Here is a 12,489-nt window from a genome sequence, read left to right as displayed (position 1 = left end):
TTTAAGACCATTCAAACCAACCAAAAGAAGAATAAGACATCACTAAAACAACTAAAACCGGGCATAAAGACAACATTTAAGATATTTAAAATTGGGCAGTTGAGTGAAATGAGAGGATGCAACGAAGATCAATGTGTTTAAAGAAATAGTGTTTCCATTAATTCCTTTATTAATTGCCCGGTGAAACGGACACATACATTTCCATACATTCATTCAGGAAAAATATTTCATATATTCATTTAGCAAAGGAGGGATAGTTTCCATCATCTGTTTTTTTCATGTTCTTTGCCATGGTCTCTAACTCTCTCCCCTCTAACTCTCTTGCAGTGCTTTGATCTGGAATCCTACTTGCAGCTGAACTGTGAAAGGGGGACGTGGCGGTGTCCCGTATGCAAGTGAGTGCAACTGGGGTGTTTGGGGTTTTTTTGTTTTTTTTGGGGGGGGGGGTCTGCCACTGGATGCCTTGAAAGTTTAAAATTTGCACTAGCCGATTTATTTTATTTGGACAACAAAACCTTGCAACACACAAAGACCGTGTGGAAATGTAATGAAAAACAGGAGAGCGTCCATGTTGAACATTTCATTTCTTTCCTCTTTGAAAGAGAAGTCTCAGGATCTTTAAAGTGCAGGTTTGGAATGGATAACTTTTTTCCTTTCTTTCCGGCAAGTTGTAATCTGTGGGGAACGGCTGCAAAGTGTGGATGAGGCAAAAAAGCATAATAATATCCAAAAGAGACCCTGTGTGGTTGTAGTGTTGGTTGTGTCAGAGTGAGATGCACGGGATGCAGGTTCAAATTCCTGCTGTGCCATGGAAGCCTGCTGGGTGACCTTGGGCCACTCTCACACACTCTCCGCCTAGCCTACCTCACAGGGTTGTTGTGGGGATAAAATGGAGGAAAGGAGGATGCTGTAAGCAACTTTGGGTCCCCCTTGGGGAGGAATAAATGAGGTAAATAAATATATAAATAAAAGACAAGTTAAATTGTAGATAAAAGCCGCCTTAATCTTCTGTTCCAGCCTTCTTGAGGAAACATCTCAAGTGAAGATATTGGAATAGAGGCAGTCTTAGCTGGGTTGTGTCTTTCCTGTTGCTTAATTTGCTGTGAAATTAAAAGACTTATGGAAACAACAAGTAAATAAATGAAATTTCCATCCAAACTCCAGCTGTCATTGCTGCAGCCATCGTAGTGAGTTATAAAGGGGTCAACAGCCCTGCCTAAACCGGTGGGTTTTGAAGCAAAGATTCTGCTGCAGTGCGGCCCTGTGCAGAGTTGCTCCAGTTTCAGCCCCCGGATTTCAGTGGAGAACAACAAATTCTGCACTGCTAGAAACTTGCAGAAATCCCTCAGGGGAGAAGATCAGTAGTGACATAAAATGGCATTGCTCGGATGCAGGCCGCTTTCCCTGAAGGGCAGGGGCCCCTCCCTCCTTTTGCCTGCATAAAGTGCCATGACAGTTGTTCTTAAGAGAATAATAAATATCTGTGTGCCTCTTCTTCCAGTAAAACAGCTCTGCTGGAAGGCCTCGAAGTTGACCAGTACATGTGGGGCATTCTGAACGCCATACAAAAGTAAGTGGGTCTCTGCTGTTAAGAAAGTAAGAATATCCCTTTCTTTCTGGTGCTCACAACCTTCTACATAAGAAGCGAATATCTTTTCGAGGCTTAGCTTGTGAGGGTTCTTTGAGTTGGTAGCAAGGAAGGAGAAGGGTTAAAACATTCAAGGGTTAAAACAGTGGCAGGTTCCTTTCTAAAGCAGTATACCACCAGTTATGCTCACCACTTATACGATGGCTCCAGCCAAAAGAGCTTGTCTTTGCCCTGGTTTTGACAACCAGACCAGTCGGATTAACAAGGGGAGAACAGGCGTCCTGGTGAAAGAGTTAGCCACCTTAGCAAGGCCGTAGCAAGAAGCCTGCGCTGCTGTCTATTTGTCTGAAGTTGCTGAATAAATAAGAGTCTCCTAGTCTGACTTTTTGCAAGTGGAATCTTTCAAAGAGACTGTAGGCCTGATATAAGAAAAGATAACAAAGGCCTAATGCGCATAAAAAGCAGAATCATAACCAACTGTGTCTGGAATATATGGCTTAACAACACAACACCTTGGAATAAGTTACACAGGAGTAAAATCAGGAAAGCATATTGGCAAATGCATGAAATAATGAGTGGTGCAGACAAATGATCTTTCCTCGGCTGACTACATGCAAGCTATAAATCGTGAGAAATGGAACGATTATGAGATCTCATGTACTCATTTTAATTGTCTCAATATCTCCTCCATCTTACATAAAGAATATTGGGATTTTCCTTTTAGACACTGGAAAAGACAATCTCATGCTAGGAAAAGTTGAAGGCAGTAGGAGAGGAAGACCCAACGTGAGATGGATTGACTCAGTAAAACAGCAAGATTCAAGTTTGGTAAAATCATAGAGATCAACAAGATTCTTGGTGGTGTAAAGAGAGAGCCTATAACCAAAAAGGGAGCTTTGACCCTCTAAAGCTTATACCGCAACAAATTTTGTTGGTCTCTAAGGTGCCACTGGACTGGAATCTAGCTGTTCTACTGGAGACCTTTTGAAACTGACTCCAAAAAGGAAGCCTCAGCCTTCACTTTGCAAGATCTCAGCAAGGCAGTTAATGATAGGACGTTTTGGAGGTCATTAATTCATAAGGAGGAGAGAAGGCAGCATGGGAGAGCCCAATCTCGGAAGCTAAGCAGGGTCAGTGCTTGGAAGGGGGACCACTGAGGAAGCTTCCGCAGAGGACGGCAGTGGCAAACCACTTGCCTCGAAAGCCCTTTGCTGGGGTCGCCGTAAGCTGGCAGCACACCCACCCGTCTGTGTTGGCTTTGCCTCTCTTGTCTTGTCTTTGAGGAACGTTTCCTTCTTTTTTGCTTTTAACTTGATATAAGGCAGGCAGCTTCTAATGCGTATAAAAACCCAAGCAACATTGTGGAGCATTTTTGCTTTTTACAGCTCGGAGTTTGAGGAAGTCACCATCGACCCGACGTGCAGCTGGAGGCCGGTGCCAATCAAATCCGACATTCACATCAAAGACGATCCTGACGGGATGCCTTCCAAGAGGTTTAAGACCATGAGTCCCAGCCAGATGATCATGCCCAATGTGATGGAGATGATTGCAGCTCTGGGGCCTGGCCCTTCACCTTACCCATCGATCCCACCTCCGCCAGGGAGCACCAACTCCAGCGAATACAGTAACCAAGGTGAGTTGAAATGTTGAGTGCAAGCAAACCCAAAGCAACAACACTGTGCAAGAAAACACCTTCTGGAATAGCCAACAAATTTCGGGGCAAACCCCTATGTGAAATGAGGACAATAAATCCTCCACTTCCACTTTTGTCCTCTTTGCTTTCCACACAGCCAGCTAATTAGTTACTTCCACTTTTCACAGCAAACGGTATTTTGCCATCCTATCCAAGCCAGAAATATATGTTTTGCTTTTTTCTGTACAGCAGAACTACAAGACACTAGGAAGACGCTACTCTGTGGAATCACAGTGTGCCAGAGTGCAAACTGTAGTTTACCAGGTCAAATGTAACAGGAAACCATGGTTTGTTGAAAACATGCAATTGACTAATAATTTTGTAGGGAGCTTTGCACCTCAAAAGCAAGGGGAGGGACAAACGTGCATCTAGAAACCCGCCCCCCAATGGGAAAAGCTGGCTTTGGGAGGTGGGGGCTGCTGCTTTTATAATCCTGCCCCTCCCCCGGCCCCAACTCCAACCATGATCACCAATCTAAAGTCAGATTTCCTGGTTTAAAACAGGCAAAGGTAATGCTATACAGATCTGGCTCTGCAGATCAATCACATTATGGGTGTCTGTATTGCTCCCACCTGTGTGTTCCCGGGACGCATGCAATTCCAACCTTTCAGCTAATTTGGCCAGGCCTGGCTCCTACTGGATTTCCTACACGGCCCACTTACATGTGTCTTGTACACTGGCTGTGTAAATACTGATGGGCTTATTCGCATAGCACATACATACAGTGAATAGACCTCGGCACATCTCACATGCATTGGTATAAGAGTGGCAAACACACTTGTTTGAAGTGGAGTTTAAAATACAACTGCTAAGGTTGTAGACCTGTGAAGCATTTAGGGGGAAATTCTGTTATTTAGGTGGAAAATTCTCTAATGAAGTAGATCAGCAATTATCAGCGTCTCAGAGACCAATTTTGCAAGTGAATGAGTAAATGCAATATTGGACTCGGGAGAATAGTTTTGCCAGGCTGATTCACATAGAAGGAAAACATTTAACACTCAAGACTGAGTGCCAGTCGTTCTGGGTTGATTTTCCAGCTGTCTTTTAAGAGACATCTTAGACGAAGGATAAGCAACTGGCCTCCCAAAAGCATTGAAAGGAGCCGTGGCTCAGTGGTAGAATATCTGCTTGGCATGCAGGTCCCAGGTTCAATCCCCGGCATCTCCAGTTGAAAGGACAAGGCAGTAGGTGATATAAAGACCTCCTCCTGAGACCATGGAGAGCTGCTGCCAGTCTGAGTAGGCTGACTTTGATGGACTTATATTCAGTATAAGAAAGCTTCATGTGTTCCATCTTCTCCTCTGGCCCTCAGTATAGCCCCAAACTCCAGAAGCCCCCCCTCGCTTTGATTCTCCCACTATAACACCTCAGCAAAGGGCTGTTTATTCTCCTCTCCTCCCCAGATGAATTGCAGGGGAGGCTTGTCCTTCATACCCTTCAGCTGCTGACCAAAGCCAAAGAGGGGAGAGTTCTAGCAAAGCTTCACATTCTGTATACTGTTTTGCAGGCAAACCGATTTTGAGTTAGCTGGTATTGGATTTTCTCCCTGGTCTTCAGGGAAGAGGAAGCCAAAATGAAAGCATGCAATTCAGAATACGCAAGCCAGAAGTTGATCAGTGGGATTTTTCGCTTTCTCATTTTCATCACTTGTGTGTCAATTAGTTCTTTTTTTTCTCTTCCGCACATATTTTGCTCCCCCTAGCAGTCAGCTTGATATTACATCACTAGGAGGAAATATAAAAACCTGCAGTTTAAACCTGCAGGGAGATGCGTTAGACATACAGCGATGTAATATCGAATTGGCCATTAGGGGGAGCAACAGAATCATAGAGTTGGAAGGGATCTCTAGGGTCATCTAGTCCAACCTCTACACAATGCAGGAAACTCACAAACACCTCCCCCTAAATTCACAGGATCTTCATTGCTGTCAGATGGCCATCTAGCCTCTGTTTAAAACCTCCAAGGAAGGAGAACCCACCACCTCCCAAGGAAGCCTGTTCCACTGAGGAATCACTCTAGCGGTCAGGAAGTTCTTCCTAACGTTGAGCCGGAAACTCTTTTGATTTAATTTCAACCCATTGGTTCTGGTCCTGCCTCCCAGAGCCACAGAAAACAATTCCACACCATCCTCTATAGGACAGCCCTTCAAGTACTTGAAGATGGTGATCCTATCACCTCTCAGCCGCCTCCTCTCCAGGCTAAACATCCCCAGCTCCTCAACCTTTCCTCATAGGACTTGGTCTCCTCACCATCTTTGTCACCCTCCTCTGGACCCGTTCCAGCTTGTCTATATCCTTCTTAAAATGTGGTGCTCAAAACTGAACACAATACTCCAGGTGAGGTCTTACCAGAGCAGAGTAAAGTGATACCATCACATCACGTGATCTGGACACTATACTTCTGTTGATACAGCCCAAAATTGCATTTGCCTTTTTAGCCACCGCATCACACTGTCGACTCATGTTCAGCGTATGATCCTCTAAGACCCCTAGATCCTTTTCGCACATACTATTGTTAAGACAAGTCTCCCCCATCTTATAACCATGCATTGGATTTTTCCTACCTAAATGCAGAACTTTACATTTATCCCTGTTAAAATTCATTTTATTGATTTTAGCTCAGTTTTCCAGCCTGTCAAGGTCATCCTATATCCTGTTTCTGTCATCTTCTATGTTTTCAACTCCTCCCAATTTTGTATCATCTGCAAATTTAATAAGCATTTCCTCTATTCCTTCATTCAAATTATTGATAAAGATGTTGAACAAAACAGGTCCCAGGACCTTGGGGCACTCCACTTGTCACTCCTCTCCAAGAGGATGAGGAACCATTCACAAGCACTCTTTGGGTTCGATCTGTCAGCTACTTACAGATCCACCTAACGGTAACAGGATCCAAACCACATTTTACCAACTTGTCAACAAGAATAGTATGTGGAACCTTTTCAAAAGCCTTACTGAAATCAAGATAAATGATGTCTAAAGCATTCCCCTGATCCAGCAAGGTAGTCACTTTCTCAAAAAAAGAGATCAGGTTGGTCTGACATACCTTTTTTGCAATACATATGCAAAAAAGGAAAGCCGCACCCCCTGAAGAAATATGGGTGCACAAACAAGGAAAGTGAGAGTGCAGAAGAGCCCCTTGTCTAACACCAAACAGAACATGCAGAACTCTTACAAGGCTGAGAGTAGAGAAAAAGACAAGGTAGTCATGGAGCCAGTGTTGTGTAGTGATTAAGATGTCAGACTTGTATATGGGAGGCCCAGGTTCAAATCTTTGCTGTGCCTTGGAAGCTCACTGGATGACCTTAAGCTAGTCACACGCTCTCAACCTCACCTACCTCACAGGGTTGTTGTGTGGATAACATGGAGGAGGAGGAGGAAATTCTGGATACTTTCCCTGAGGGAACAATAATGTACTAAATAGACATTGATCTGGATCTGGTGCAGCAACTTTTCTCTCTGGCTCCTTCCATTACAGCCTTCTGAGCCTCCAGAATTGTATCTCCATTGTGATCCCAGAGGGAAGCATTCAGTAAAGGGAGGAATTGGCAAAAATTGCCCTCTTCCTCTTTTTGGGAGCATAAAGGAGGAGGTTAGGATCCAGGCTGGTATATCAACAGTGTTGGAAATTCATTACAGTTGCTGCACTTGGTGAAGAGCAGGGATGCTGCGAATGTCTTGGGGAACATGTTGGACAGTCTGCGGGATCTACTTCACTTCCACAGGGCCTGTAAAATCCACAGGGCCTCTTTCGCCAGGCTTTTAGTTAAGGCAGCGGACGTCACTTGTTATCAGCCTCCCCCCTTCATTCCCTCCCAGTGCTATAAGACCTGCTGGATCTGGACAACAGGCCTTGTCTGGGAGGCAGAATTTGCCATTTTGGTACCTATTTGTTCTCTGTAATTTTAGATTCTATATATTTTCAATTGGTCTGTTACTGTTGTTTTTATGATGTAACCCACCCTGAGCCTGGTCCTACGGGAAGGGCAGGCTAAATAGCGAATTAAATAAATAAACAAAACTGGCCCTCACCAGATCTGCTTGGTTCAGCATTGAACGACTCAACTGCTGCTGGACAGACATGCATGTCTATTTGTGATTGAATTACATGATTTCTGACTGATTTAAGCACTATTTTGCCAGTTACTTCTGTTTTGCTAGTTTGCATCATTTCAGCAGCAAGAGCTGGTGCCACAGTTGGGGACTTCAGTGAGGTGCTCAAGAGAGAATTTGTTTATTTTCATTGATTTGATTTGATTTATATCCCGCCCTCCCCGCCAGAGCAGGCAGAATGGCAATAAAGGGGGAAAGAATGACCACTTTTTGCAACAGGATTGGGGCCGGTTGTCTTGCGTAGGGCTAGTCATTAGTAAACTAAGAATTTGCCAGGCTTGGCAAAATTGGCACAACAAATCAAAACGGCAGCATTATGCAGCTAATGACGTCTTCTCCCCCAGGAATTAAACTGCTTCTCCAAATGAGGTTGTGCTGGAGAGTCGATGGGGCAGGTGATTTGGGTCCCATTTGACTTGGCTTGAGCACTGTAAAGCTTGCTGCTCTTCAGCTGACAAAGCTGGATTCCCCTCCAGACAAGTGCCAAAGCCGCTCTATTACTTCAAAGCTCCACATGATCCCCTTCAGATGTTTTCGTGAAATAGCTTGCCAGTTTTGCTTCTGATCCTCGTTTGCATCATTTAAGCCACAAGAGCTGGCGCTCCTGAAGGTAGGGTCTTCAGTGAGGTGCTCAAGAGAGAATGGCAATAAAGGGGAAAAGAATGCCCACTTTTTGGAACAGGATTGGGGCCAGTTGTCTTGTGTAGGGAGCAAATGCCGACTGTTCTGTAATACAGAATAGTATTCTCACTTACAGAGACCTCTTGGGTAGGAACAGAATCGAAGTTTTAAAACGGGTGTCAGATGTGCAGCTTGCAGGGCTAATCTGCCCCCTAGAGGGCTCCAATCAGGCCTGCCAGAAACTGGCCATCACCTGCTTCCTTCTCCTTCTCCTGCTTCCTTTGGTTGCCATTTTATTTCTCCTCTGTGATGAGACAGTTAAGCAAAGCAGCCTCTCACTTTTTCTCTGTTCCCCCCTCCCTCTTCCCAAAGGAAGGAGGAACCTCAGCCTTGACTCTGTATCTCTGCTGTGATTGAGATAGCCTGGGGTGACAGGCTCTTTCAATCATACTGCAGAGCTACTGAACCAAACCTCTCTTCCTTCTGTTGGCTGAGGCTCCTCCCCCTCCTCATACCCTGGGGAGGGAGGAAGGGAAAGAGGGGCCTCCCTCCATTGATCACATGGGAGAGATATAACAAAAGCACTTTTAAGACCAACAATGTTTTATTCAAGGGATGAGCTTTTGGCCTTGCTATGCAGAGAGAGTGAGTGTGTGTGTTTTGTTGGTTCATCATGCCAGGGCTCTCCAGAGTGCAACTGAATTTGTCTCTCCCTTTCCACTGTATTCATGGGTGTCACAATCAAGAAGAAGAATATCAACAATCAGGATTAGGCTAAGAGTATATCCAGATTAAGTTCACCCAGCACATTTCCTTTGATATTTCTTTCACATTTCACATTTCACATTTTCCTTTGATTTTCTTTGATTGATTGAGGATTTTGAACTTAGACTTAGTAGGTAGGTTGATACTGACCTCCATTCTTGCACTGCTTCCTAGGAGTTGTAGTTATTTCTCTGGGGAAGACTATAGTTTTGTAGACAAACACACAGCCCTCAGTCTGTGTCGTGGTGCCTTCACATGTTCTTGACCAGCACACAAAGCCACTTATGTACAAAAGCTCCCAATGCCCAGCCATTTCATGTTTTCGTCTGGGTCTTAGGCTCAAAGCATTGACCATGAGTTTTCTGTAATGAATGTCAATAAATCAAAAGTAAGTTTGCAACTTACAGATGCACACCTAAACAACACCTGAAAAGCATGCTTAAGATTGCTACAGCGCAGGCATCGTCTCCAGTTAATAATTCAGAGCAAGAGGTGTCAGTTAACAGAGACTGTTAGATAACCAAAATATTGCAAGAGTGCTAATGTTTTAAGCATGTTCTATTTTAAGTTTTAAAAAAAAACTTCGAGTTTGTTTGTGCCCTTTATAAAGTTTCTGTCTCCATTACCTGGCATTACATTTTATGACACACACGGCCCGGCCCTCATAACCAATGGACTCAACACCTGTGTTTTAAAATGTGTACGTGTGTTGTATTTTGTTCTAAATCTAAAACCTTGCAGTCAGGATTTATCAGTCGGACTTCAAATCATCTTCTCACCCAGCTTGGATCCTGGAGGGGATGTATTGAGCAGGAACGAGATGCCAATCTTAGACTAAGGGCCGTGGCTTGGGGTAGAGCATCCACTTTGCATGCAGAAGGTCACAGATTCCATCCTTGGCATCACCAGTTAACAGGATTATGTTGTAGTGATTTGATGTCTACCTGAGGCCCTAGAGAGATGCCCCCAGTCACAGAAGACCATCCTTGATTAGATCAGTGCTCTGCCTCAGTATAAAGTAGCTTCACATATTAATATGCAGGACCAGATCTACATGTTTTTTGAGGGGGGGCATGAAATTAAAAAAATGGGCCATTATATCTTATGGTCCCATAGAATACAGTGGACTCCATACCCAATTTGGTGCCCCCCCCCCCTCCGTCAGCACCCGGGGCAAGCACCCCGCTCTGTCCCCCGTCCCCCCCCCCCCAGATCTGGCCCTGTTAATATGCATACACCGTAAGTCTGGGAGGCCCTTATGTAGGTAGCCCAGGCTAGCCTGATCGGGTCAGATCTCAGAAGTGAGGCAGGATTCGCCTGGTTGGCTGCCAAGAACATCCAGCATCGCTATGCAGAGTCTGGCAATGGCAAAACCTTCTGTTCATCTCTTGCCCAGAAAGCCCTACAGGGTTGCCATAAATTCTCTGTGCCTTGACAGCACTTTCCACCACCACATCTGGAAGGGTGGATGAGAAGAGCTCCACATACAGCCTCCAAATTCAGCTTCTCTGGTTATATCCACTGGCAGATAGCCCTCCTTACCTGCATGAGCCAGTTTTCTTTTTACAGTAGAAAGGAGAATGAAAAAGGTACCATGTAGGGTTGGCAGAGCTGTAGATGTTGCACTGGCACATGTGGCTTTAGTAAGAACATCAGGAGAGCCCTGCTGCATCAAACCAGTGTGGGTCCATCTAGTCCAGCATCCTGTCTCCCACAGTGGCCAACCACTTCCTCTGGAGGGTCAACGATAAGGCATAGAGCCTTCCCCTGATATTCCTTCCTGTCACGATTCTAGGCCCTAGTGAGCCCTACAGGCTCCAGGGAAGCCTGTAACAGAGTAGCTACAGGACCTACATTTCCCAGGATCCTTTCTGTCCCTCTGATTGGGTGGCAGAGATTTAGGAAGGAAAACTTAGCCAGAATGGTGGGACCTAGGAGGAAACAATAAAAGGCCAGCTAGAGAGGGAAGTGTGTTCTCTCTAAAAAGGCTGAGCTTGAGAAGTTGCCGTAGGATTGCCAAGTCCCCCGTGGCTGCCAGCAGGGAACTTTTTCTAGCAATTTGCTAGAGCATCCCAGCACGAAACCATAGTTTCAACCAAATTCCTAAAGTGTCCCGTGACATCATCCCAGACAGACCCTTACCAAAATGGCAGCCAGTAGAAGGCCGGTGTGACACCACCTGTCTCTGGGAAGTTCCTCTCAGTCACCCTGGCTGGTAGTCGCTGATAGACTTGTCCTCCATGAATCTATCTCATCCCTTTTGAAAGCTGCTTATTCCTCTGGCAGCAAATCCCATGTTTTAATCACTCTCAGGGGAAGCGGTTGTAGCCCATACAGAGACAACGGTTAATGGCAAATGTGTTACATGGCCAGAGTTTTCTGCCAGTGGAGTGCCGTGTTCCCCGCCCCGCCCCCCCCCCCCCCCCCCAAGGAAAAATATCATTTGGCGGTTGGTCCACATGCTGGCTGAATCTTTAAAGAATGAAGGTACAAGATAACCAGCTGGGAACTATTTCTTTCCGACACTGGTGACTCTGAAAATCCACTTAAGGATGAGTTTCTAAACCAGCCTAGATTTGACATTTGCTTTTGTAAACTTTAAAAAAAAGAAAGGAAGAAGGGGAGCCACGATTTGAGAAAGTGAGGCTGCTGTCACTGCACTGTGGTGTGACTGTCGTTTAACTTGATCAAAGGCAGCCCTTTCGGATGTATCTTGCTTAAAATCTCATAATGCACATTCTAAACCGTTTGTTACGAGTCCATGAAAGTGCGATGAGACAAATTTCACGTAGAAAGAGATTGCATAATAGAGCTTAAATATTTATCCCCACTAACTTGGCAGGCGAGTGCTTACTGAGTCATTCTTCTGCGTCTTCCTGTTGCATCATTTATCACCATGCGCCACAACACGACTTAAGGAGAGAGGGTGAAATATCAGCTAATAAAATTAGAATAGATGTGCTGCCTCTTAAAGACGGGGAAACAAGGAGTGAACTAATTGTTCCTTAAGAAAAGCTGCACTGCACTTAAACCCTTACAGAAAGTAGATGTCAATAAATGTTCAACCCCTTATCTGAAAAGATTTTTATGAAATTCTGTTCTGCAAACTGTGTAATGTTAACATCTCCTTTGTCTTATGCTCATCCATACCAGAGCTTCAGCCTCCAGGTAAAGAACTCCATCCTCCTCCTGCTGTTCAGGCCCTGGATGTCTCTGGCGAGGAAGGAAGGAAGGAAGGAAGGAAGGAAGGAAGGAAGCCAGGGGACAGGTGTGGTGGGATGTTAGCCTGACCTGGCAAAGGGTTCCCAGGAGCTAAAGTCACCCTTAGGAACTGGGTGCGACATAGCCCCCAAGCTATAGTTATGTCTTATTGGCTCCTCCATCCAATACTGCCTGTTTAAAGAAGAAGAAGATATTGGATTTATATCCCGCCCTCCACTCCGAAGAGTCTCAGAGCAGCTCACAATCTCCTTTATCTCCCTCCCCCACAGCAGACACCCTGTGAGGTGGGTGGGGCTGGAGAGGGATCTGACAGCAGCTGCCCTTTCAAGGACAACCTCTGCCAGAGCTATGGCTGACCCAAGGCCATGCTAGCAGGTGCAAGTGGAAGAGTGGGGAATCAAACCCGGTTCTTCCAGATAAGAGTCCGCACACTTAACCACTACACCAAACCGGCTCTCCAGGGGAACTGGGGAAATGGCTGGCCTTTG

The 12,489-nt window shown here is 45.3% G+C and overlaps 1 protein-coding gene across 4 annotated transcripts in view; it reads left to right on the top strand.

The window, feature by feature from the left end:
- Positions 1–12,489, top strand: part of ZMIZ1 (zinc finger MIZ-type containing 1) — a 565,771-nt gene that overhangs the window by 529,759 nt on the left and 23,523 nt on the right. For all 4 annotated transcript variants that reach the window (XM_060241000.1, XM_060241003.1, XM_060241002.1 and 1 more), the window contains 3 exons: positions 328–395; positions 1,502–1,570; positions 2,974–3,221. In XM_060241000.1, coding sequence (XP_060096983.1) covers positions 328–395; positions 1,502–1,570; positions 2,974–3,221 — 385 coding nt within the window. The remainder of the gene's footprint in view (positions 1–327; positions 396–1,501; positions 1,571–2,973; positions 3,222–12,489) is intronic.

This window comes from Heteronotia binoei, chromosome 6 (genome assembly GCF_032191835.1).
Source record: "Heteronotia binoei isolate CCM8104 ecotype False Entrance Well chromosome 6, APGP_CSIRO_Hbin_v1, whole genome shotgun sequence".
NCBI lineage: Eukaryota > Metazoa > Chordata > Lepidosauria > Squamata > Gekkonidae > Heteronotia > Heteronotia binoei.
The sequence above is the reverse complement of the archived record's forward strand: the minus strand, read 5'-3'. Positions and strand labels throughout refer to the sequence as shown.